This window comes from Mytilus edulis, chromosome 3, assembly GCF_963676685.1.
Source record: "Mytilus edulis chromosome 3, xbMytEdul2.2, whole genome shotgun sequence".
Taxonomy (NCBI): Eukaryota; Metazoa; Mollusca; class Bivalvia; order Mytilida; family Mytilidae; genus Mytilus; species Mytilus edulis.
This window is the reverse complement of record NC_092346.1, coordinates 89,277,647-89,305,524: the sequence shown is the minus strand read 5'-3', so window position 1 is coordinate 89,305,524 and position 27,878 is coordinate 89,277,647. Positions and strand designations below refer to the sequence as shown.

General features: G+C 31.7%; 3 protein-coding genes and 1 long non-coding RNA gene across 4 annotated transcripts in view; 1 reads left to right on the top strand and 3 right to left on the bottom strand.

The window, feature by feature from the left end:
- Window positions 1-27,878, top strand: part of LOC139514647 (uncharacterized) — a 369,289-nt gene that overhangs the window by 195,653 nt on the left and 145,758 nt on the right. The gene's annotated exons all lie outside the window — the stretch shown is intronic.
- On the bottom strand, window positions 1,739-4,648 carry LOC139514650 (uncharacterized). Its single transcript, XM_071304104.1, has 4 exons — window positions 4,419-4,648; window positions 3,892-4,014; window positions 2,909-3,146; window positions 1,739-2,234 (listed from the first exon to the last, which is right to left on the bottom strand). The coding sequence occupies exons 1-4, from the start codon at window positions 4,504-4,506 to the stop codon at window positions 1,928-1,930; spliced, it is 756 nt and encodes a 251-aa protein (XP_071160205.1). The 5' UTR covers window positions 4,507-4,648; the 3' UTR covers window positions 1,739-1,927.
- On the bottom strand, window positions 5,178-23,040 carry LOC139515487 (uncharacterized). The gene is made up of 7 exons (XM_071305062.1): window positions 23,004-23,040; window positions 22,182-22,208; window positions 21,370-21,405; window positions 19,144-19,290; window positions 16,721-16,837; window positions 5,553-5,745; window positions 5,178-5,429 (listed from the first exon to the last, which is right to left on the bottom strand). Exons 1-7 carry the CDS (start codon window positions 23,038-23,040, stop codon window positions 5,315-5,317), a joined length of 672 nt encoding a protein of 223 aa, XP_071161163.1. The 3' UTR covers window positions 5,178-5,314.
- LOC139514978 (uncharacterized) lies at window positions 23,179-26,734 on the bottom strand. Its single transcript, XR_011662780.1, has 3 exons — window positions 26,522-26,734; window positions 23,618-23,743; window positions 23,179-23,267 (listed from the first exon to the last, which is right to left on the bottom strand). It is a non-coding gene; the product is annotated as an uncharacterized lncRNA (long non-coding RNA).

Here is a 27,878-nt window from a genome sequence, read left to right as displayed (position 1 = left end):
GCTTTTGTTTGTATGTCTTTTTGATTTAGTTTAGCCATGTAAATTGATATGTTGGTGTTTTTCGTTTCTCGTTTTTTATATAGATTTATAGAGCGTTAGTTTTCCTATTTGAATTGTTTTACACTAGTCATTTTGGTGCCCTTCATTGCTTGCTGTTCGGTGGGAGCCAATGCTTCGTGTTAAAGGTCGTACATCTATGTTTAATGGTTGTTTTCGACATCATCAATAATTCTCAAAGATGATTCTACATGTATGATTCGCAGAATGAATTTTGGTTGCGATTTTCGTTTTCAGAATAAATAACAAAAATAAAAATTATACATATAAACATAGTTGTTATTTATAGTATGACAATCATTTCGAGATTTGAGAATATCTGACTTATTTTTTTTAAGGATGATATTGTTATTTCGAAAATTTTGGTTCTCAATGCTCTTCGGTTTTGTTCTGTAACTTTTTAGATTCTAGCGTCAATGATAATTCTTTTATAGATGAACGCGCGTCTGGCGTACACAATTTGATATATGTATATGATGTGTTTCTAATTCAAGAAGGGTACAATTTCCCCCAGTAGTTTCAGAGAAGATGTTTGAAAAGGCTTATTAAAAGAGGGACGCAAGATACCAGAGGGACAGACAATGTCATTCGTTGGTAAAACATTTACATAAGGTCCCTTATGGTTTTTTCATAGCATTGAAAGAATAGGACGCTAAAAAAACTTATTCAAATTGAAGCAGCCATGGAAATTATAAAGATTTTAAAGAATTTTCGAATTTAACCAGCCGAGACAAGTTTTATCCGTTTACAAGTGCATTGGTAGTTATTCTGAAAAGACGTTTCTGGGTGACCCTTCGACAAAATGTCATTTGGATTTTTATAGTATTCATATCTGATTTACATCGTCCCTAATATAGATTCTTTCACAGCATAAGGACAATAAGTCCCTCCAGGAGCAGGAGCCGTTTGATAATTTTGTTACCTCTGTATTGGTGTAAGATCTGGACATTATTGGACGATTTTACCCATATATATTTATGAAATTAGACAACTTACATTTTATCCCCATGTTTTGTTTTAGCAACAGCGACAATATAGTTTGGTTGGTGGGGACCACGAATATGTTTTATATATAAAGTAGATATCCTCAGATGTATATTGTGAAATTGCCAAGTGGTTTCTGATGAGATGAAAGAAAATAATAACGACAAACGACGGATGCCTACTGATGACAAAAACTCGGGGCTCAATGAACCAGAAAGGAAAAAATGTTGAATCGACAAAAACAAATGAAATGACACCCACATGCACAAAACTATTCTGTAAAACAGAAAAACATATTTTGTGATACCATATCATGTTGTAGTGTCGTTTGAAATGCTATAATAACCGTCAAAATACACACTGTTCGAAAAAGAAGGGATTTTTTGAAAGACATATTTAAACATTTTTTAACAACAACTACCTCTTGTATGTTTTCTGGTAAAAGACATATTTCAAAACCTTTATCACAGAACTTTCTCTTTAAACTATTTCCTACTTATAAATCGTACCATAACAATTGATACCGTATAACTACCAAGATCAAAGGTGTATGTTTGTAATGCTTTTCAGGATGTTATGGGTATAAACAAGAAGGTACTCGTTTACAACTGTTTCAGTATTTGAAATCCTAAAGATTTTTGGATTTTTCCATTTAACATTATTTATTGCTTCACGGATTAAAATATCATAGTATATGAAATAGTAATATAATATACTTTATTTACACACGTGCGATCATAATCTGGTCTATTGGCTTCTGTCTACCAGTCAGGATAGGGAAATTTTTTGTCAAGTGTTGTTTGACCTTTCCATGGAATGAAGACGTTTGTGACATTTGGTTGTAGCTGAGAACTGAGGGTAGGATAATGCCTCAGTAATATGTCCTTTAGATAGGTTCTATCAATATAATCAAGACCCAATTGGGTGTAAAATTCAGGGGTGTAATAATCCGTAAAGATCTGTCAGCTTCAAGTCTCCTTCTAGCCATGACAAGAAATATTCTAAAGAAAGTATCGCTGAAACCAAAACCTTCAGGAAGGGGCGACTCTGCAAGCGATCCAATCAGAAGGTCAATTTTTTCCACATCATCGTTGTAAACCTGACGCAGTTCTTTAACATGTGCAGTATTTGTGGTCAGGTCTTCGAATGAAGTAATTGGTGTTAAATGTAACTGTCTCCTAAATTCATTGTACCTAAAATCATACAAGGAACATTTTTTCATCATTATTGCCTATTTACTTTTCAGTTTCATAAAGAATGTCATATTAGAAAATATAGCAAAGAATTTAACTGTTTGGTTTCGCAATTGGAATTAAAAGTTCTGTTGTATCTTTTAAGGAATTATACCATATGAATCTTATATTCGAAAGGGAAATACTACCCTAATGAAAAAAAAAGAGTTAAAGTCTTATATCGTGCAGTAGCCTCCATATATGTGTTTGAACATAAAATAAATAATACAAAAAACACAAAATATCAGAAGGATTTTTATAGAGGAACAACACCAGAATAGTGTCAGCTTTACCTAAGATAGTTGGAAGTTTGAGAAGTATAAGTGAAACTAAATTAATCACTTAAATAAAAAATCTTGTTTTACGTTTTGTGAACATTTTAAAATAAAACATATATCATCTCTCATTAAAACCTATTGTATATTTAATATAAATGCGTTCTTCTTCAATATCATTCATATATAATACGTTACTTTATTAAAACTTGTGATATGAATCTTTTAAATGTTATCAAAATGATGGACATTAAATACTTCGTCAAAATCATTCAAGGTGTTTGATACAAAAAAAACCTAAAAATTACCACGTGAATAACCCTTCTAAGTATGTTTTATTAAATCGTCATTATTTCTTACCTTGGTACACCTCTTTCTCTGTCATGTAAGATATCAATTGTAGCTAAATCTATACGCCCAGCTCCGTGTGGATGCGTCGGCGGAAGCGTTAAATTTCTTAAGAAGTTTGGATAATTATGGAGGGTCATTGCTCCTGGATGATCATTGCCGAATGAATAAAATAGGTTTTCCAAGGAGTTTTCTTGGAATACTTTCTCAGTTTTTTCAAACACAACATTCTGCATTTGATATGAGTTTTCTAGAAAAAAAAACCAGTTCTTATAGAAAACGTTTTTTACTTATTTAAGTGAAACATAAATATTAAGTTAATTGTAGTTTAACGATATGTTTTTGGCTAAACGCAATTTAACACACCGTAATAACAATTGACATGTATATTCAGATGTTTTATGTCTAGGCGTGACGTAAACGAGTCCAGATCATTAAACCAAGTAAAGATGAGGACGATTTACCAGAAAAGTTTCAAAGAGTGTCATCTTCACAAAATCAGTCAGTATAACTCTGCATCGATTGCACAGTTTGATTCAATACTTTCAACAGCTAAAGTTTGAGAGTATAAGAAATAAACGATTTGAAAATTCTATAATACGAAACAAAAAACTAGTTTTTGATAATCCTTTACAATATAAACAAGATCTTAGGTTTCGATTGCAGTGACTATATATATTTGCAAATTTTCAGTATTTAAAATTTTGTTTTTTTCCTTTAAATATAGTAAATAAAGGTAACCGTTTACTTAACAATTATATTTACTATTTAGACATTAAAATTCAAAAGTGTTTTCTTCACATCAAACTTAAAATTGAGGAAAGGGTGATGGAAGATATCAAAGCGATTTTCAAAGCTGAAAACACTGACAATGACATAACAAAAAAAACTAAAAGCGACGAAAAGACAAACAGCAGTTCTCAAAACAAAACCCAGAAAACTAAAGTCTGAGCTTTGCCTCCCCCTTAAATAATGTTGTGTTACAATTATCTTACCAATAGCTCCTGTGAGATGATTTCCAATATTGAATGTGTCTGGCATTAATGGATGAAGACGGTATACAGCAATAAAGTCTTGTGTAATCGAATATGGAACGTCTCTCATATTCTTTGGCTTCCCTGTAAAAAGAATACGCTTCATTTTTTATTGCACTTTGATCTTTATCGTATATCATCTGTTGTAATTGTATTGATTTTGATTTCAGGGAAGAGTTTCTATGTAGTGTCTTGGCTTTTGCGGTATGGTCGGAGTTTATTCATGCCTTGTTAACCTACAACTCCCCTTTTGTAGCTCTCAACCCGACTCAACTTGTCATTCGTTTTTGAAACCCGAACAGTTCCAGTTGTTTAAAAATCGTCTTTTGGTCTCGGATGTAAAGTTGTCCGGTAGTAAATAATACAATATTATGGGAAAGGATTTCATTATGTGTATTATTCATTATCATTTATTAATTTAGGTCATATAAGAGTCATGTATAATTATGTCTTGATGTTGATTTTTATCAATTGTATTGTAAACTTACCAACAGACCCTGGTATGCCATTGGCTAAGGTTGGTATTATATCTGTCAGTATTTTCGTTAATGTTGAATTACCCTTAGCAAATTCCATTAATGATACTCAATACCAGTTACTTCTTAAACCAAGGGAAACGAGTTTGTTTTGTAAGATTGCTGGGGTCCATTCAAGTGTATGAATTTTTGCAATGACTCCTCCGATTATAAGTCTAGCTGTGTGGTACAGCTTATCGTCGTCCCATGTTGGATTACGTTGTTTAAGCATATCACATACATAATTGTGTTCCCGGGTCCAAATAATATGAAACATACCAAGTCCCACCCACCAGTCTATTGCTAGTCCTGAAAGTAAGTAACATTACAATAACTGTTTAAGAGACTATAATTAAGTTGGGTTGAAAGGAGACACTGGTATGTTTGTTTTAAAAATGTTTTGTTTTCATTCAATTTATCATGTTGTTGGAATGGTATGGTATGGTAAATAAAGTCATATTCTTGACAAATACATTTTTCTTTCCTAAATTCACGAACTTTAAAAGTCTGAAAGAAATATTAAAGGCACAATTGAAATATGAATATTTGGCAGATTAATATTGTCTTTTGAATATCAGAATGGTGTCTGATGGATTTGTGATACATATCTATTTTCGAATTCAAAGGTACAAAGAATTGTCCTTTTTGTGTTTACCTGTAACTGGCAATCCATAATATATGAATCTATCGGAAGACGATTATCAGCGGTCAGTTGTAATTTTCCGTCCATTTTACTGCGAATACGGTTGTTTGTAGTAGCATCAACTCCATATAACTGAGAAGCGTCCCACCAGTGCGTATTGATATTTTGATGCGTCTCGTAGTCTTTTGCATCTTTGCAAAATTCAAAATCTCGAGGAAAGTTTTTTTCAAATTTTAGTAGTAACTCCTGGTAAACGTGTACAGTTATCTGGTCGAGTTCTGTTAATTTTGATTGCAGTGGTGAAATCTGGATCATCATCTTTTACTGGTACCTCAAAATGTCTGTTTAAAAAGAAAATAAAAATCAGAAATGTGTTTCTGATTTTAACATAACATTATTTGTACTTTTAATTAATGATACATTAATGTAATTTTATATTTGTATTGAGCCAAAGGTGTCTTCACCTGCTTTTATCATTTGGTCCACTACCAAACCAATCATGGATCATGAACTGCACCCATCCAGCAATAAGAATGTTTATACTGGTGGCAGGAATAAATTCTTTTCTCTGCATCAATTTTCGGCTTATATCACGTGGATTGGGGTTGTATAATTTGCAATCATCTTGTACTGTTACATTGAGAGGCACATTTCTTCCTGAAGAAGAAAATGTTAACATAAGGCCACACCAATTTAATTTCTTGTTCTACGAATTTTTGGACTCCAAAATTTGGGGCGAGCGAGCGATTTGAAAATTTTAATAAAAAAATATTTAGTTTGCAATTTTTTCAGGCGAAGCTTGAAAAGTAAAGGCGAGCGATTACAATTTTTTTTGTAAACATAAAATAGTAGGTTTTGACCATATCAAAGCTTGATTTATCACTTGTACTTTGACATTTCTTTAATTTCTGAAGCATTTTTTCCCTGTTCACCAAGAAATAATTAAATCTGGTCTATGTATGTGTGACTGACAATGAGACAATTCTCCATCCAAATCATAATCAGTTTAAGGACAACCCCTCAATGTTATAAATATCCCTTTTACATGTTTTATGAGGAATCAATATAAGTTATAATATATTTGTTTGTGCAAAAGGGCTCATATTTTCTCAAAGAACTATATCTATCTGGTATTAAATGTTCAAAACATGTAATATTCCTGGACTTTAACAATGTTAACACATTTACTTTAACAGTTTAATATTATTCAAAATAAGTGGACCCCTCTTTTAGAAAAAGTTGTTTAAAATATGATGTAACTCTTCTCTTTTTGAGTACAAAATTCTAAGTTTTCAAAGGTTTTGTATAGAAGAACTATACTATTTTCTTCTTTTCTACATCAGGAAAATGACCCCTTGTCTGAGGGAGGCTTGTTCTCAACCTGATAATAACAAACACAGGGCTTTGATACAGACCAAACTGGAGGCTATAAGGCAACAACCATTTTCTTATCTGGGGGGGGCCTGGGATTTTTTTGAAAAAAATATTTTGATGGCCTAGCTGAACGAAAAAAAAAAATTTTTTTCACTGCTGAATTTGAGAATAGTGAAAATAACAACAGTTGAGACAGTGGAACAGTAGATTATAAACATCTGTCCAGTCTACAGATTAAGCTAAGATTTAAAGGAGTAGGTCCGGTAAGGACTCATTTTGGCCTCAAATTTCAGTTTCATCTGACGAAAGATTTTGACCACTTTTTAAACACTTAAAAGTGTCTATTTCACTTGATTCAGTAAGTTTATGTGAAAGATTTTAACTGATTAAGTCATTGAAAACGATCCGATTGAAGCTCAAATATGAAAAATCTCTCAAATATGCCAAAAAACGTCACTTTCAGATTGTTTTTGTCAAAAATGAAAGTGGTCGCATCCCTCAAATCGCATCCGTGTTCATCCACAACCTTTATTTTTTTTTTTTTTAAATTGATACTTGTTTATTCCAAATATTTCCTGTTTACAATTTCCTCAGTTGCCCAGGATGCAAACTGTGGATTCCCGTTTACATTTAAGCCAACTGTCCGGGAAGCAGGAGGTTGAAAAATGTGCACTATATTATCCGAAAAAAATAGTATACATGTAATAATACTTATATTCTTTTATATGACAATGAGTGAAAAAGGAATATCTTTATAGAATGTACTACTAGTGGTAAATAATATAACATTATAAAAAACATAAACGAGTGCACCTATAAACCAGATTCACATAATATTTTAACATAATCGAGTGCATCTTTAAACCATGGATTACCGTAATCAATATAAATTAAAGAGATATAAAAAAAACAGACAACATGACTGCTATCTCCTGCAAGGTATGTACTTATAGTATGAAATTAATTAATGTGTTTATTTTCTCTTTGTCTAATGTATTAATTGATAAGTAACAGGGTACAGATTTCAGATGTGTTACCATATATGATTTCCAAAGATTTAAAATATATGTAGAGGACATTTTTATCCCATCATATTTAATTTTGTTTCTTATTTTCCACACGGACCATTTTGTCAAAATAAAAAATAGATTTACAAGTAAATTTTGGTTCGAGTGACCACTGCTATCTCCCAAAAGCATAAACTGTTTTAAATTATCATCATCTAATTGAATATTCCATAATGTAAAAATATCTTTGATTTTACTAATGATTAATTTTGTTGTATTGCAATCGAAAAATAAATGTTGCAGATTTTCAGTATTATTTACAGTTTGGCAAATATGACATTTTCCGTTTGACAATTGCATTTTTTTAAGTCTACTTTCCGTATATATGATATTGTGAATGCATTTCCATTGAAATTCTTTCATTTTATTGGTGATTTTAACCTTTTTCAAATTGCCCCATACTATTTTCCAATTAATTTCGTGGCCATAAAATTCTTGCCATTTAAGTTGACATTTTGGATATATATTCTTATTAATCATGTCTCGAATATATTTTAGTTTTAATTCTTTTGGTTTGATTGTTTTCCCAGATCTGTCTAATATAACCATTTCATTAGAAAGTTTCAATTCTATGTTTGGTTTCTTATTAATTTCATTATCAATTTCTAATATTTGTAAGAAGTCAATTGGTATTGCACTTTTAATTCTCGAAAATTCCGATATGCAGTTTCTTTTATCTACAAGTTTTTCAAATATAGAACAACAACTGTTAAATTTGTTGGTTTCTACATTCCATATGTCTTTGATATATTTCATGTTACTATTTAGAAAGGAAGAAAAAAACAATGGCTTATTTTGAAATGAAATTTTTGAATTACCAAATAGTCTCATATTAAGTACCTCGTTCTTAGTTTTGGGATTATCTCCAATTTTTAGAAAATTAGACCATGTAAAAATCATTTTCTGATAAAATAAAGGAATATTTTTAATATTTAGTCCTTTAATATTTGAACATTTACATAAAAAATACTGATCATTATACTTGTTGTCAAAGTGTCGAAGCCAATACTTGCCAATCGCATTCCAGCTTTCTAATGGTTCATGGAGAATACGATAAAGAGACTTTATTTGTTTACTTCTAATGAATAAGTCTATACTAATCATGCCCATTCCGCCCTTTGTTATATCAAGACAACAAACCTGTCTTTCTATTTGGTTAACTTTCCCATCCCATATAAAATTCCAAATAATATTGTTTATTTCTTTTGAATATTTTTCAAGAATTCCCCGCATTTCAATTTCATAACTACACATGGGCAATATGAAATTTTTTACAATTAAGGTTTTACCACTAAATGAAAGTTTCCTGCTTTTCCAAACGTGGACACAGTTTTTAATCTTTTCTATTATACTTTGCCATATAGCATCATTATCAATTTCATATCCGTGATTTACTCCGAGGGTTTTTACACTACCTGTGATCCATTTAATTTTATTAAATTTTAGTTTTTTCCTTTTAAGAGATCCTATAAGTAAACCTTTGGTTTTATCAAAATTAATTTTAGATCCCGAAGCTTTTTCGTATAGCGTTAGGACATCAAAAGATTTTTCTACTGATTTCTCATTTTTGTTAAAAAGCTGAGTGTCATCAGCAAACATGCATAATTTAGTTTCTATACTTTTACCCCCCTCACCAGGTATTTGAATCCCTTCAATTTCCTTGTTACCTCGTATTGCACATGCCATTGGTTCTGCTTGCAAAATATATATAAGGGGTGCTATTGGACAGCCCTGTCTGGCCGAACGTGTTATCGAAAAATATTTTGAAACATGTCCATTTGTTTTTATACAAGTAATAGCATCATAGAGTAACATTTTTATCCATTGTCTAAATTTCCCCCCAAAATTAAACTTTTCTAATACAAAATCCACCCATTCCCATTCAACTCTATCAAAAGCTTTTTGTTGATCAAGAAATATTATTATTCCATCTTCATCTTCGTTGTCAATATAGTCTATTATATCTTGAATTAATCTGTTAGCATCACTAATGTTTCTTCCTTTTACAAACCCTTTTTGATCTGAATGTATTATTTTCGGTAAGACTTTTTTCAGTCTCATTGCAAGAAGTTTTGCTATGATTTTATAATCGGTGTTAAGTAATGTAAGAGGTCTCCAATTTTTAATATTTTCCCTTTCACCACCCTTATGTAATAACGTAAGAACCCCTTTATGTTGTGATTTACTTAAGACATTTTTATCAAATATTTCTTGAAGGAGTGTGAAAAAATCATTTTTTATTATATCCCAATACAGTATGTAAAATTCAGATATAATGCCATCCTCACCTGGTGATTTGTTAGTCTTGAGATCTTTGAGCACTTTTTCTAATTCTTCCATATTTATATTACTATCAAGCATCTCCTTATCGTCCGAACTTACCTTATTTTCAATAAATTGGCAAAGCTTTTCACCGCTATTTTTGTCCCACCCTTCAGCCGTAAAAAGTGTGGAATAGAAATTTACTTGTTCTTTTAATATCGAATCAATATCATATTTATACTCACCCGTTTTTGTTTTTATACGATTCCATAACTTGTTTTGGCCATTTTTCTTTTCTAAACTAAAAAAATATTTCGTTGATTTTTCACCTTCTTCTGACCATTTAATTTTTGCCCTAATTTTCGCAGATTCTGTAAAATTTGTATAAATATCCTTAATTTCGCTTTCAATTTCGGTTATTCTAGAATTGGTGATATTTGTTTTTTCCTCTACTAATTTTAATCCTTCGAGTTGTTTTTCAAGTTTTTTAATGTGATTGTTATTATATACTCGATTTAGTGTTTTACTTACATCAATTGTTAGAAATTTTATTTTACTTTTGGTAATATCCCACCATTCTTGTATATCATTATATTTGTCTTTACTATTTTTCCATCCTTCCCAAAAGATTTTAAAAGCATTTGAAAACTGCTCAGATTTAATTGTATTTAAGTTCATAATCCACATACCCGGCCCTCTTTCTATATCATCTAACTTAATTTTTGATGTAACTATTTCGTGATCACTAAATGGGAAATGAGATATACGAGTGTTAAATATTTTACTATTCAAAGATTTGCTGCAGAAAATAAAATCTATACGAGACTTAGAGTTTCCTCTCTGAAACGTATAACGTTTTGTATCTGGAAATCGAGATCTCCATATATCATCTAATTCATATCTCAATAAAAGATTTTTTAATTCAATTGTACCGACGTCATTATTTTGATGTGATGGCATTCTGTCTATTTTTTTGTCTAAAGTACAATTAAAGTCTCCTAATAATACGGTGTAGTGTTCAACGCTATCATCGTCATACACTTTATTTAAGTTGCGCAAATTTTCGTAAAAAGTCTTTCTATCGGAACCGTTGTTCGGTGTATATACATTAATAATATGATATACAGCATTATCTTTTTTTATGTCACACATTTGACATCTTCCGTTTTCATCGTGATTTATAAAAGTTACATTTTCGGAAAAATTCTTTTGCAAAAGGAATCCCACTCCCCTTGAATCAGAAGTTCCGCAATTCCAAACTGATTCCCCTCCCCCAAATTTTTTCCAGTCATTACCCCAGTTATCAATATCAGATTTTGAACAATGTGTTTCTTGAAGACAAATAATATCGAACTTTTTTAAAACTAACCAATTAAAAATCATATCTCGTTTTTTATTGTTTCGTAAACCATTTACGTTTATAGAAGCAATTGACAAAGACATATTAAGATCGAATAGTTTTTTGTTTCTTTCTTTCGTCATTTAAATGTTTCACTTGAATGCTTTGAACCTGATTATATCTATTTGGAACAATAAACTTAACGGATCGTTTATGTGTATACCTTTGTGTAAACAAATCAGGTAAAACTTTAATCATAAAGCGTCGTTTAAAAACCGTATAAGGTGTAATAAACAGATACTCATTCATGTTCTCATCATATAACAATACTAAGCGTCGTTTAAAAACCGTAAAAGGTATAATAAACAGATACTTATTCATCTTCTCAATATTTAACAATACAGTTTGGTATAGCTTAGCAATGTTTGCACTTTTTGCAATATATACATAAAGGCATGTAAACGAATTATTTTTAAATAACATATACATACGAAAAATATGTTTAAAAAAGTGGACATAATATTTACAGTGATACATTTGTGTTTTTTGTTTGTTTTTGTTTGTTTTGTTTTTTTTAAATATTTGTTTTTTAACATTAAAATCAGATTAAGTAGTCTGAGTGTTTATACACATGGGTTTAATCATGATCTATTCCTGTCTCTTTTCTTGATACTTTGGATGTCCGGTCTGCAGATGTTGGAGTAGTTTTGTCACTTCTGTTGCGTTTTCGATCAATCGGAGTGTTTGATACGACGACGTTTGTGTTTGGGCTATTGAGAAACTCACACAGTTTACTGTTAATTCTTTGTGCGCCCTCTGTGCTGACGTGTACCCCACTACTGTCATTTTTATCAAACAACGTTCTGATTACAGCTCCGTGTTTATAAAATTGATCATTTATATCAACAAATGCTACAAATTGTTCTCGAACACAAAGTTTTTTCATGAAACTATTTACGTTTTTGGTTGTTTCATTTATTTTCTGAAACTGAGCGCCGTTGCCTTTTCGCGGTATGATATTGCAAAGGCCTATCTGTGCCTCTGGAAAGCTAGACTTTACACGATTGACAGCGCTTGTTACAAGAAGGTTTATTTGATCAGAGTCACTTTTATTTCTACTTATGTCGTTTGTGCCTAGACAGATAACAACCTTTTCAATATCTTTGTTTTCAGTTTTTTGAAAAGCTAAATCAATGTTTTGTTCAATTTTGTCAAAGGATCCTCCAGATATTGAAGCGTTCACTACCGAATCGTCGATATGACCCAGCCTAATGCAATTAGATGCTCCAAGGAGAACAGACACCGTCTCTCGTTCACAACCTTTATATATGTTATGTATTATCATAAAATACAACTTACATTGCAATATTAAGTATGAACACGAATGCGGCCACTTTCGTTTTACACGGAAACCGTCTAAAATTTAACTAAAATGATAGAATTTTGAAGATTTCAGTAATTACGCACGACTAAATGGTGCTACAACCCGATATATGTGCATTGTATTGTCAAAAACAGCCCATATTTATGTAGCAGAAGCATTCAACTGTCCAATAAATAACTAAAAGTTTACATTTTAACAATTTTGTAAAACTGTTATATATTTGGGCCAAAAAGGGACCTTACCGGACCTTCTCCTTTATACCTTATTACTTTTTGTATTTTCCTGCATTCCAAATCTCCCGCATGTATGCTACTACATTAAGACATACTTAAAACTGCAACTATTATAAACATGATATGGTCATTTTATACAGGGATAGATATGGTATCATATTAAAACAGTCTTTTAAAGTAGCACTGATTGTGTATGACACAGACTTGTATACCGGTAGTATTTTCCTTTGTATCATTCTGTATCATTCTTTATATCTCTTTTTTCAATGGAATGTCAATTATTATAGTTGGAAACAGTGGATGTTTATAATTTGGAGCTACTCACTCTTTGCCATTACATATGGCAATGGTGGCCACTTCAATTGAAGTATTAAAATTCAAGGACTGTGGTACCTGTATGACGGACTCAGAGAATATCATAATGTTGAAAGTGGGCTAAAAAAAAGAACAGAGACAACAGCCAATGCCAGGATACAGACAGAGCCATGCACTTTACATTTTACATCAATTAAAAAATTAAAATGAATTTTATGTAAATTTTATGGTTTTGAGAAAAAAAAATGTATTTCTGTTCCACATTATGGGAAAAAAAATTTTGCTTTCCTTCTCATCAGAAAAAAAAAATTATAGGAGGAAGGTTCTGAAATTTTTTTTATGAACATAATAAAAATCCCAGCCCCCCCCCCCCCCCCCCCCCCCCAGATAAGAAAATGGTTGTTGCCTAAAGGAACCCAAAATTATTAGCGTACACAATTCGAACAGGAAAACCAACGATCTAATTTATATATCATGTATATCCAAACGGGAAAATACCAATAAACAACATCAACAAAGGATAACTGCTGAACCACAGGCCCCTCAATCAATCAGGACAGGTGCATAAACATGCAGCGGCTATGGATAGTTTTGTTTCGCCAGCATACAATATAATTGCAGTTGAAGGCAAATCCTTCAGAAGTTCTTTGTACTTTATTCTAGCAACGAACATGTTTTGATAGGGAATATAAGTAAGGGGGGAAGTAACCATTTATTTGTTCTTTACAGGTATTTCCGCTGTTATAAATATATCGGAGTACTCCCGTTTTGGATAAATAGGTTTCATGCTGAAACAAATATTCTCACAGATATTTACAAAGTGTGATGGGGTGCTTTTATGTTTAAAATCGTTATATACAGGTTAGACTGTGATTTTAAAAACAAATGTTGATATATTTTTCTAATATTTACAAAAAAAAACGGTGCGGGAAATGGACATGATTACATTTCCGAATGCGGGAAGCGGGAATATAAAAAAAAAATAAAAAAAATCTGTTTTGAAAAAAATAGGTACGGGCGGGTCCGTCGAACAAGGAATCAAATTGGTGTGGCCTAACCTGGGACTATTATACTAACGGGACTGGAAACTGATCGATCTGTTAAGCTGGGGTCACACATTCACGATTTTTACTGCCGTCCTTGACAGGACCATTCCCGATTAAAATTTATCAAAAGTCTGATCAAGATCCTATGAATCGTGGATGTAAATTCAAACTTTAAAAATTTAATCACGACAACAATCAGATATTGTTCAGGAAGCGTCGATATTCAACCGTTTCCAAGCGAATTTATCCCGATAATCCCGTGCTAAATCCGCTTCTAATCCGATTTTTATCTTTCGCCAGGTAAAATTCGACCGAGTCTGTCACGACTGCGTCCCGATTCTACCGAATGTAATCCGACAGAGATCAGATAGTGACAAGACAGTGAACCGACGTTGACGGAAGTTATCCGTTCGAACAAATTTCTCCAGATCATTCCCGTTCCACAGGACACTGTCCCGAATACACAGAACATTGCTAGGAATTCGATCCGATACAGCAGAATCTGTCACGACATAGACACGATTGTAATACGACTAGACAAAATCGGCTGAGTTTCCCCGAATGTTACGGGACGCACCTAACTGTCGGGGTGCTTTGCCGAACTATTCGGACCCTTCCCGACCAGTAGGAATCTGTTACGAACTAAAACGAATGCGTTCAGACAATAATAGGACATTCCAGATAATTGAGGATACTAATCCGACTTTTTCACTTTTCGTCTCGTATCGCTGTCTGATCTCAAACGGGAGCAATAATCGGCAATGTGTGAACCCCGCATTAAGATTTCATTGCCCCGATAGCGGATTATTGATTTTTTGTTTTGATTGACATTTTATCGTGTCACGTAGTAAATTAGCATTCGGTACATGTTAACAATTATAGATTTCGGCAAACAAGTCAGCATATATATATATAAAAAAAAAACCAGTTAAAATTGGTGGATTTGAAATAAAGAATAATCATTGGATCAATTAGTTTAAATGCAGAAAATAGATATTGCTTACGAAAAAATATTAATAAGTAGTCAATATATTAGTGTTGAAAATAAACCCGATCTAGTCGAAATGCCGGCACTTTACTCTACCACTAAGGTGTTTGTGAAAAGAATAAATGTGCAATAAAAACAATGTTGACAATCTCAATTCCTAATTAATTCATATAACAAAAGTTACCCTGGTCTCGTGAAAATATAGCCACATAGTTTTGAACTTTTGTAAACTTCGTGTTTAAAACAAAATTTCAATATGGCCGTGCATGGTCAGGTCTACTTTTGTAGTTCTTATTATGGAACCTAGTGTACATATTTTCACGAAGTCATATGCTTAATGCTACCTGAAGACTATAACTAAGCAAAATTAACCCTGATTATAACGAAATATTACACACATAAAAAGGAGTAAGCAATTTTATAGGAACAGTAAAAATTATTTGAGCTGTGCTTGTGGGTACCGGTTGTAATGAGAAAGAGATTTTTTCCCCACTTTTCACTATTAAAAGTGAATAACAATAAAAATAGGCAAATCCAAACTATAACCTATAAATATTATTTTACAACAAACCGAACTTGCTTATATCTTTTCAATCAAAAGTTATAAGAAATTTAATGAATCTTATACTTTTTCCACATTGACGTCCCCACGCCATTTTCATCCTGAAAATTTCATTCTTCATAAGTTATTTTTTAAACTTAATGCGAGATTTAGTGATAAATAACAATTGTCAAAGATAGAAAGGGAGAATACGTAATTTGACGGTCTTTCGAGTTTGATTTTTTTTTTTAAACTTGTTGAACTGCAACTGAAAAAGTGGTTGATCATACTTAGAGATACAACCAATGAAGAATTCGTCAAACAGATCTATAAATGTAAAAAAATGTACAGAAAATGCGGTAAGAAAAATTCACTTGAAATTGCTATTTCTCGACAATCCGTCAAAACCTTTTTTTTAATGATAAATGGATTCACAGGATTCTTTCTTTTTTATGATACAAGGATTCGCAGGATTCTTTTTTTTTTTTATGATACAAGGATTCACAGGATTCTTTTTTTTTTAAACAAGGATTCACAGGATTCTTTTTTTTTATGATACAAAGATTCATAGGATTCTTTATTTTTGTCAGTGGAGTTCAGAAACGTCATGACATATTAAGCATTTTAAGCGTTATTTAGGTTTACATTCACATATAATTAACTATTTACAAAATTTTTAATTTTTGAAATACTAAGGCTTTTCTACTTCAGGAATAGAATACCTTAGCTGTATTTGGCCAAAATTTTAGGAATTTTTGGTCCGCAATGCTCTTTAACTTCGTACTCTATTTGGCCTTTATAACTTTTTTTTATTCGAGCGTCACGGATTAGTCTTTTTTTAGACAAAACGTGCGTCTTGCGTAAATAAAAATTTCAATCCTTGTATCTATCATGAGTTTATTCAAATGATTTAAGCTGCAAAAAAGGAATTACCCAAAATTACGTTCACTTAGGTATATATTTACATATTTATAAAAAAAAACAACTTCAGACCTGCACATGATAAAATAATTAAGCATTACCGCTCAGACCAACGCGACCGAAATTGTTATAAAACATAAGTATTGACTGAAAAGTACTTACCGAAACGATAATTACGACTTCCTGTCCCAACATTCTTAAAATCATTACACGCTCCATCAAGACGCCTTTCTTTGTGAAAATATACTGAACAGTTACTAAGTGGTATTTCATAACGACCTGAAAGAATCAAACTCATTTTTTTATAATCAAGTTTTTCTTTAATTTTTAGAACACAAAGAAAAAACTAAGTGACGCAAATCCATTTCGACTTCTAGTAGATAGGCGAAAGATACACAAGGAAGATAAACTCAAAAGTCGAAAAAAAACCTTATAAAGCCAAGCCAAAAAAATACCAATCGACGTAAAGACAAAAGAATGAACACGAACCTCACCTGAAGCCCGAGGGTTGTGTTAGATGCGAAGGTATGAAGATCCTGTCCTTTTGGTATCCATGGCTAATATGAGTACAAACCCTGTGATGCAGGAAAAGTGAGTTGGTGTGGTTTCAATTGGAAATATTACAATCCGTCGTCATATGTGAAACAGCGATTCTATATCGGTCAACCAACCTGTGATGACGTCCGTAAAATCATAAGTCACTACCTAGAACTTGTGGCTCAATAGCTTCTTTGTAAGCAGCAATTTCTATCAAGGAAATCATGAAAGGAAATACAAGCTCTTGAACAGATATACTCCATAGCAGGTGCTTTGGGGATTTTGCTACATAGAAATTGAAAGTTCACATTTGGAAAGCTATGTAAGGGGAGAACACAGTTTCTTTATAGCAGCATAACGCGAAGTTAAAGAACAATATTTGCTTCTTGTCGTTCTATATAAGATATATCTCTTCAATTTTTCAATTTGTCTTTTGTTTTGAAATAGATAATACTTTTGTTATGGTTTGTTGTTTAAAGAAAACATATTTGATATTGGTATCCTATACTGCGAAGGACGGTCAAGTTATTTTGGATGAAATTCCAAATGAACATAAAGCAGACATATGATTATTCCGGATTTCCTCCTTTGTTATTTGTCATCGGGGTGTTTGTTGATTTTCCAATTCAACTTTCAATGTCTTATTCATTTATAGAGTTACTACTGCATTTTGATTTACACACAAAACGATGTCGTTATCTGCAAAAAACTACATCATATGTGTCATGAAGTTAGGATAGGTGCTTAGCGACATATGGGTGTTTAGATATTTATGTAACATGTGTATTCATAAACCCATTCAGTTTGGGGATTCAATACTCAATTGTGCCATCGACCTCACAACCTTCATTCATTCGAAAAGAGTATCTACATCTTCTTTTTCAGGAAACGAAATTTGTGCCGCATTCCAGCAGCGTCTGCATACGGAGTATATATCTCCCAATTTATACGATATTCCTGGGCTTGTATTTCCTATCATGATTTCATTGATAGAGGATTGCTGCTCACAAGGAAGCTATTGAATCAAGAGTTCCAAAATGGTGAAGTTGAAATCATCCCTTCGTAAATTTAATGGACGCCATCACGAGTTGGTTGACTGTTATGGAATAACCGTTTCACAGATGATATCGGATATGTTCCTTATGTCGTCACTACAATACCCTTCCCTTTTCATGAATGTGACCTACCGAATTAGACTATTTACCGGATTTGTAATAACATAAGTAACACGACGGATGCCACATGTGGAGCAGGATCTGCTTTCCCTTCCGGAGCACCTGCGATCACCCCAGTCTTTTGTTTTCTATGTTGTGTCTTCTGCACTATTATTTGTCTGTTTTTATTTTTATTTTTAGCCATGGCATTGTCAGTTTATTTTTAATCTTTGAGTTTGACTATCCCTCTGATATCTTTCGTCCCTCTTTCGTGATAAAGGAAAATTTTACTCATATAACAAATCTTAAAAATCATTTACCTGTTCAATTCATTCTGCATTATCATAAAATCTAATGATATAAATGTGATCAAGGACAAATTTCGGATGGGTATAAAAAGTTTTTAGCTTCACATTAATGTATCGTCTAGTAAGTATTTATAGATGCTTATCAAATATAGCAACATGTGAATGAGTAACACTCTAATATGGGAAAGCATTAAAAAGATGGATTGTTAATATTGATTTACTCAACTGGAAAATTGTATTTCACCTGACATATATGACGTAGAAACTTTTACTTTTCAAATGGACGTGCATTCATCCCCATTTGTGTTCCGGGTTCATTCTTATTATTAAATAAAATGCAGAAACAATTTCATTTCAATTTGATTGCTTTTAAAAGCTAAAGTATTCCAATGTTTTTATAAAGACTTCTTAATTATATACTTATGAGTAGTTATCAAGGGTATCAGGATTATAATTTAGTACGCCAGACGCGCGTTGCGTCTACATAAGACTCATCAGTGACGCTCATATCAAAATATTTATAAAGCCAAACAAATACAAAGTTGAAAAGAATAGTCATTTAGTAGAAAATCTAAAATCAGCTTACCGTTGTTTGGGTCAAGACAAACCCTTCTTCCGCCGATGAGGTTTTCAGTATAACTGTCTATTAAATTGTTTACTTGTAACTGACTTTGTGATCGTATTAGCTGAATAACATCATAAAGATAATTGTATTGCCACCAGTTGCTTGGAACTTAAAATAAACTCATATGACTAAATTTATAAACCAACAGTAAGCTATTTTCAATTAAGATGCTAACTTGTTTCAAATAATTAGAATACTGATGATTGACAAAATATATAATACTTATATGGATTGATCTGGTATTTTATTTTAAAAAGAAATTCACTGTCAGCTTTATAAAAAAAATCTGTTTCTGATCACCGACTCATTCTAATGTGGATACTTGTCTTGCTTACTATTATACCACATTTCTACAACTTAACATCAAAATAAAATTAACTGGAATCATATATAAGTGCTTTAATGATAATGACTAGCATTTAAAAGGATAAAATGAACGTAGTTTCGATCAATATCTTTTCTCCATTTTGTTACCTTGCTACCTATGGTCGGATTTAAAATGACATCAAAGCGGAAAAAATGACAGTTAAGTATGAACTTAGATCATATTTTTCAAGCATTTATTATTATTTCTATGATGTTAATTTTGGGATCGACAGTGGCATCCAGTTTCGGGGACTACCTTTAATAAACATTCGTGGCCAAATATAACAAGAGGCTCTCAAGAGCCTGAATCGCTCACCTTAATTTTTTTGGTTAAATCTCTCATCAATGATTATTTTGGCTTTTCAATTTATTTAAATGTTCTTTGAATCGTCCTATTTTCTTCAAAAGCAAAAAAAAATCATTTTCTCCTATGTTCTATTTTAGCCATAGGAGCTATGTTTCTGACATACAAGGAAATGAAATATAAAATTTATACTAGATACTCTGAAACTCATTTAGCCTAAGTTTGGCTGAAATTGAAACAGCAGTTTCAAAGGAGAAGATTTTTTAAAGTAAGTCAACATGATGAACAAATTGTGAAAAAAAGTCTTTAAAGGGCAATAACTCCTTAAGGGGTCAATTGACAATTTTGGTCAAATTGACTTATTTGTAGATCTTACTTTGCTTAACATTTTTGCTATTAACAGTTTATCTGTATCTATAATAATATTCAAGATAATAACCAAAAACTGCAAAATTTCTTTAAAATCGTCAATTCAGGGGGATTATACCTGAAAAACCAGTTACCCAATTCGGCTGAAAATTTCAGGACAGGTAGACCTTGACCTAATAAATACTTTAACTTCTTGTCTTATTTGCTCTAAATGCTGGAGTTTTTGAGATATAAGCCAAAAACTGCATTTTACCCTGTGTTCTATTTTTAGCCATGACGGCCATGTTTTTTGACGAAATAAAAAATAAAGCACAAACTTTATTTTATACACCCTACTGATCATGCAGTTGAAGTTTGGTTGAATTTGGTTTAGTAGTTTTAGAGGAGAAGATTTTTTAAAGTTAGCAAATATGATGAACAAATTGTGAAAAATTGTCATTTAAGGACAATAACCCCTTAAGGGGTCAATTGACAATTTTGGTCATATTAACTTATTTGTAGATCTTACTTTGCTGATCATTTTTGCTATTAACAGTTTATCTTTATCTATAATAATATTCAAGATAATGACCAAAAACTGCAAAATTTCCTTAAAATTACCAATTAAGTGGCAGCAACCCACCAATGGTTTGTTTGATTCATCTGAAAATTTCAGGGCTGATAGATCTTGACCTAATGAACATTTTTACCCCATGTCAGATTTGCTCTAAATGCTTTCGTTTTTGAGATATAAGCCAAAAACTGCATTTGACCCCTATGTTCTATTTTAAGTAACGGCGGCCATGTTTTTTGACGGATCAAAAATCATAGCACACACTTTGTGCAGGATAATCTAAGGAACAATCATGCGAAGTTTCATTCAAATCCATTCAGTAGTTTCAGAGGAGAAGATGTTTGAAAAATTGTTAACGACGACAGACGACGACGACGACGACGACGACTTTCGACGACGACGACGACGACGGACGCCAAGTGATGAGAAAAGCTCACATGGCCTTTTAGGCCAGGTGAGCTAATAATTGACTTCACACTATATATCCTTCAAGTCATTTCATCTTCTATAGATCTTTACAGCAAATAATTTAGGATAAATTTCATGTCCATATTTGAATAAAATCGTAAATTCTATCGAGTAATCATTACCTTACCTTTTGGTGTTGTAGTTTGAAGTAAAGGGTTTTTGTCTAAAAAGAATAAACCAGGGTATAGTACTAACATACAATTCATCATGATTACAGTCGTGTAAGCATTATATTGTCAATATAATACTTCCATGATTGGTACAATACAGTGACATTTTAGTAATACGACTATAACACTTTTTATTTGGTATTCCTCATTTTGATTACATTTATTTTTTATAATTCATTTGATTTTAATATCTTTGAATATATTTATATATTCACCATATTTGTTAATACTTTTTTTCAAGTTTGGATTCTTGGCAGTCCTGATGTTGACGCTAAACCCGAGAATTTGCGGCATTTGAACTGTTGACCTCATACCACAATCACTTTCCCTTTGTGGCGTCAGACATTTTCTTGTGTGACATCAAATGTTCACGTGAACGCCTGTTACATGTTATAAACTCTTGATTTGAAAACACTTTCGCTTTAGCCTTCTGGTTAGAGTTTACCAAGAAAGTGATTCAAACGATACAATTGGAGAATCTATAACAACATCAAGGAACAAATAAAATTCTTATTCTTTACATTTGTATGGTATCGTTTTTTTCTGCTTTCTACTTTTTTGTCAGATTAGTTATAAATGCCCGATAGAATTTATTACTAAACATATTGGTTTAAGGGGCCGTCCTGAACTTGCGGGGAAGTAAAAGATTTTGCTTTGTATTGAAGGCTCTCAGTGACTTTAAGATAAGGAACAGTAATAAAATAGCATGTATGTAGTGCTTTTGTGTGAAGATTTGATAATCATATCCTGTCTTTTCCATTATACTTACAATTACATGTTGGTACATCTGGGTTATCTAAGGAAAAACAAAAATGCTTAAAAAACAATATTGATTCAAATAAACAAAACCAATTTTTCAAGAGCTGTACAAAGTATATTTCAGTTATTGTTTTACTTACTTTTGGCTGAGTGAGTGGGCTAAAATCACAAAAATACCGAACCCCGAGAAAAATATCAAGATGTTATTCATTTGATAATCGATCAATTTATTCGTTTTTTCATTTATACTAAAAAGGTCGATAAACATCATAAATTTATCAGTTTTTAGTATATGTTCTGCAATAAAGATAAGTTCGACAAAATCGTTCAGCTAAACGGAAAAAAGGAAAATAAGTTAGAAGAAACTAAGGAACAATTCAATTACGTGGGTCGAAAACAGACAGATGACCAAAAGAAAAAGGCGATTAGACAACTGTTACAAAATATTTTGCAGGAAATGAAGATTTGCAACATGAACATCCTTAAAATGGGCGTTGAGTCAGACGCTCTGAAAGAAAAATAAATTTTTAATCTATAAATCTATAAATCGAGTTAAATTCGGATAATCTTTAATGTAAGAAAAACAAATAAATTGAAATCGCAAACAAGAAAGGTGTATAACTCTTTTTTTTAAAGAAATTTAAATATTATTAGTTATAAATACACATTTCATTTTTCCTATGTATTCCAATGTATCAGCAATGTTCTGTTCTTTTTCTGTATTTTTGTTCTTTTTTTCCCCAAATCATACATGTTTTGTTTGGTGTCTATTATTTTGAGGGTTATATTAAAGAAGTAACATCGAATTTATGACGTAGATGTACCTCTATACCTTCTATTTCGGGAATGCCGGATCGTGTTTTAAACATGCTAGCTCAATTCTGGTAAATATCGAATTTTATCTCCAAATCCAATAACATTGTCAGTGATTGTTTTAAGCTATATTTTACTGTTATATTTTTTATTTATTTTTTTGGTGTATGAATAATTAACTTATCTGTGTTATTTCTGTTATACAATAGTAAACATTGTTGCTTGCACTATTCAGGACAATAATACGATGAATTTACCAGATTCTTCTTTCCATTTCCAAAATCTGAAAATTAAAAAGTGTCTTTTAAATGTTCTGCTGTTTTTCAGGTTCAGCGTGTACTTTGTCGTAAAAGTACTTTAGATTATTGATAAGGTAATAAGTTTAGTAGATATTGACGTCTGATAAAATTGAATTGAACTGTAACAATTGTGTGACAAAAAACCAGAGAATCCACAAATTCAAGAATTGTCTTCAATCAACGATAGTGATAATAAAGCTAACGCACCTGATATTCGATGATGCGTTATGTTAATGAAAATAAATCTTATTCCAATATATCTAGTTGTTATTTTGGATAAGCGCAAACACAAAATTTGACACTCTTAAAATATTGATAAACTGAAAATATATACCTATGAAGTCAACATTGTCATTTCCAGGCGCACTAGATCCTACTGACAAACAACCGAGTCTTTTAGAAAGCTTGTTTATACTGGATCCGTTATCTTCACTTGGACTATCAGTAATGTCTTCTTTTACTGAAAAAATTACCAGAACGAGTTTTACCAGTCTTCCCTATTCCGACATTACAGATAATCCTCTGATTCTCTTCGTTATTTTAGATTTAAAGGAAATTATATATTCATATGGTAACTAAATAATGACGTATGTTGTTTTCTTTATTATTATTTTTTAATCAGAATGCTTTCATGCAAACTTATAACTTATGAAGTGATGCCTAAGAACGTAACATACATTGAATAGTCCAATTATTGAGTGTTTACTAGGGCAATATATTTGCGACTATAGATTTGCTTCTGCGTATTATAATGACGATTGATAGAAACCTATAGATAGAGACAAGTAAATGCCTGTATTTCAAATCGCGACTTACAAAATCATAATAACACACGAATAAAAAAATTACGTAATTTGGATTTTGTTGTCTGTACTAAGAACAGATAGGAGACAATACATATGTCTCATGAACTTATGTTTGCACTTGTTACATCATGCAGATAACCTAGTAGCCAGACAATTTTTAGCACGTAGATAGTAGCCATTTAAAATTTAAAAAAAGATTAAACATATATTTTAAAGTACAAATTATGTAAAATATTGGTGCCTGTAATCTTTTCATGACTCTTGTTCCGAGTCCAAACATCCTGATTGCAACTGAGTCTGTAATAAATCATGAATATTATTATTTAATTCATTCGAAATGTTATTCCCTCAAATGATGAAGGCAAATTTGAATGAAAGGAAAACACTCTGTACCAAGTCAAGAGCATGTCAGTTGTTGTTCATTCGATTGATGTGTGTGAGGTTTTGATTTTGCCAACTGATTAGGGACTTTTCGGTTTTATTAATTTTTACTAAGAGTTCGGTATTTTTGTTGTTTTACTTATTATTCATTTGGTCGCAAGTTATTATTCCTGATATACAAGCTGCACTATCTACACGAACCAAAGGTGCGACGGACATTTTACTTAGAAATGTGATAGTTGTTTTTCACTTGTTTCGTTGATTGAAATCGTTGACTTTGTCAGTTATTATTGACTTTCCCTATTTGAATTTGATTTGAAGATTTGTATTTTTGTTTTAATTTTTTAAACAGTGTACGTCCTTATTTATCTCCTAAAATGTCTTTTAGTTTTCAACAGACTTGCACAAAAAAAACTAAGCCTAATTTAATTATTACACAAAGAAATCTGTAATTTTGTCATCTTGTGAAACAAGTTTTGGATTTTCAAAACTGTTGGCCTCACGCATCACTTTAGTGACATTTATCGTCAAAATGCATCTGGTACATTAAAATTGGTAATGTTGCTGCTATTTCACTTGTAGATATAACTTGTTAATAATTATTTTTGAAAAACGCAAAAGAGTGGACCTATTGGAATGAGTGTCCTTTCAATTAAAATAAGCGACCAACGTATGCTGTTGTTCTTATCAAAAGATAACAAGGCAATCTGCTACGCTTTGACATTTTTGGAAAATGCAAACCATAATAAAGAACATTGAGTCCACATTTGATAGATTCAAATGGCAAGAGAAACTGGGTATCACATGTTTGTGATTTATTATTTAGTCTAGGTATGAATTATGTATGGAATGATCAAGATAACACTAATGTTGCATTTGAATATATAAAATGTCGTATAAATGATCAATACTACCAGAACTGGTTTACTACTTTGAACGGTTGTGAAAAATTGTGTTTATATAGAAAATTGAAAAATGAGTTTTGTTTAGAAGATTACTTAAAGTATGATTTTAATGGTAATATACTGACTAGACTGCGTAGTGGAACATTAAACTAAATATTGAAGTTGGTCGTTTTGACAATATTGTAAGAGAAAATCGTATATGTTTATGCTGTCATATGAATTGTATTGAAAACGAGTACCATTTTGTTTTTGTATGTCCTGCCTTTAGATCATTGAGACTACAGTTTTTACCAAAATATTATTGTTCATGGCCAACTAATAGAAAGCTGTTATTTCTTTTACAGGCTAGCTCAAAGAGTCTAACTAAACAATTGTGTAAATTTCTTAATGCGGCATGGAAGTTAAGATCACAAATAATCACTGCATAGCCGTTGTAATTATGTGCTTATAATGACCATATTGTGTTGTTCTCTGTTTGTTTACTGTCATTATTTTAATTTAATTGTATATTATGTTATTTTGCTATAGCATTATGTTTGCTTCTGCAATAAAATATATTCATTCATTCATTTATAAAGAAAACAATTGCTTTTTACAACCCTTCTAATATCTTTGCAAACTCAAAACTAAAATGCTAAAAAAATCCTGCCATATGACGTGGTAGTAATTTTTTGGTATTCTTAAACAATGGTAGGTTCAATTTTAACAATTGGATTTATTCCAGTTTAATTTGGGAGCATTTCTTAACAGTAAAGATGTTTAATGAAAACCGCTACCAAATTCAAATTCCCAAAAAATGGAAACAACACGTTTAATAATTTATTGCGTCCGAAGCGCTTTTCTGGATTTATCTTCATAAGGAATTTTCGAACGCTCAAAGCCAAACATTTGAAATCCGAAGATGTATAAGTACCGAAAATCGTTGAAGAGCTATATGTCAAAAATACCTAAAATAAACAGACAAATTCATTTAAGACCAACTTTACCTGAGGGAGTTGAAACTTGTTTCTCAATAATTTCAAAATTCATAAACGGATAATTTTAGAAAAGTTTGTTGATGATACCCTCGTGGACTTATAGTCCTCCATCAGAGGTATCAACTCAGTGATATGTAATCTTACTGCTGATATAAAAATAAAGAATTACCTGATTTGCATGCTGCAGTCTTCACTAAGCAGAGATAGAGGAAAATACACACATGTCTCATGATGTTAAGTTTGCACTGGCTACAATATGCAGATAACCTTTAAGGCCAACCTTTAAGCCCATTTTGCGCACGTAGATAGTATTTCATTGAAAATGCAAAAAGGTCAAACCTATATATCTTGAAGTACGAATTACGTCTGATAGATATTGGTGCTTGTTACATTATGACTTCAAGTCTAAACATCCGGGTTGCAATTGTGGGATTTCCACTTTGATATATCTTTCGGGTGGTCATGTTTAAACTAGTGACATGAACATCGTCAACACTTCTGTTCAAAATGTGTTAACCAAGGGAAAAAGCCATAATAAATTATCTTGAGAGACAAGATTCAAATATTTAGCCATGGAATTTGACAGACAATGGACTGAACATGAAAACGAGGACTTAGATACCCTTTTCGAACGGGTTATGGCAGTAATGTCGTTGAAACGAATTAAAATTAAGAAAGCGTAATGGATCTATGAACACTCATGATCTATTTAATAGAAAAAGAATTACCAACTTATAAACACATATCTTTTAAGAAGGGGATAAATCAAAGAAGTCAGCATTATTCTTTAACTTCACACTCCCTAAACACTCCGAATTTTATAGACTGTTATGAACTCATCTGTGCCTTCGAATTAGAAATAAAAGATACCACAGGAACAATTTTCGGTCTAATCTCTTGACTTGCATAAATAAAGGCAACAGTTTTATACCGCTGTTCAAACTCATAAATCCACCTTGGTATTAATGTTTGAGTTCGCACTGTGTCAATACAAGCTTACAGTCAGTTATAAAAGCTTAGTTATTCTTCAAATAACCAACGTTTATACAAACATCTTGTTTCAGGGAGGGATAAATCGTACTTAAAATAAAATAATATTCCGATTTTGTAAAAAAAATAATATATATATGAAACTGGCAATATCAAGATCATATTTGTTACGTTTCGAGGATATATCTATCAACAAACATTCCCATGGGAACCAACAATTACTGTGTCCTCTTTTTGTAGAATTGTTCCATTATTCATATGAGGAAGACTTCATTCATGTTTTTTCTAAAGAAGAATGAAAAAAAGTTAACAATATCCTTTATCTTCATGTTTCGCTATACATATGATGTCCTTTCTCTAATAAATTCAAATTTTGGTGGCTTTGTTGAATGCATGTATATATATCAATCTTAAAATAAAGGATATAAACATATACATTTAAGTCTGCCTCATTTCTTAACTTACATCTAGCAATTGGAAATGAGGGTTGTTTGACAATAACACTTTATGACAAGAGAAATTATTTCAGTTTATGA

What these genes read in the sequence shown, in the direction of transcription:
- LOC139514650 (XM_071304104.1), bottom strand. Translation starts at nt 4,506, where the DNA reads ATGGAATTTGCTAAGGGTAATTCAACATTAACGAAAATACTGACAGAT. An exon ending in TGGCATACCAGGGTCTGTTG is followed by an intron (nt 4,015 to 4,418) that starts GTAAGTTTACAA and finishes TTCTTTTTACAG; the next exon opens with GGAAGCCAAAGAATATGAGA. An exon ending in TCATCTCACAGGAGCTATTG is followed by an intron (nt 3,147 to 3,891) that starts GTAAGATAATTG and finishes TTTTTTTTCTAG; the next exon opens with AAAACTCATATCAAATGCAG.
- LOC139515487 (XM_071305062.1), bottom strand. Translation starts at nt 23,040, where the DNA reads ATGTTTAAAACACGATCCGGCATTCCCGAAATAGAAG. An exon ending in AGATGTACCAACATGTAATT is followed by an intron (nt 21,406 to 22,181) that starts GTAAGTATAATG and finishes TATTCTTTTTAG; the next exon opens with ACAAAAACCCTTTACTTCAA. An exon ending in TTGTCTTGACCCAAACAACG is followed by an intron (nt 16,838 to 19,143) that starts GTAAGCTGATTT and finishes TGATTCTTTCAG; the next exon opens with GTCGTTATGAAATACCACTT.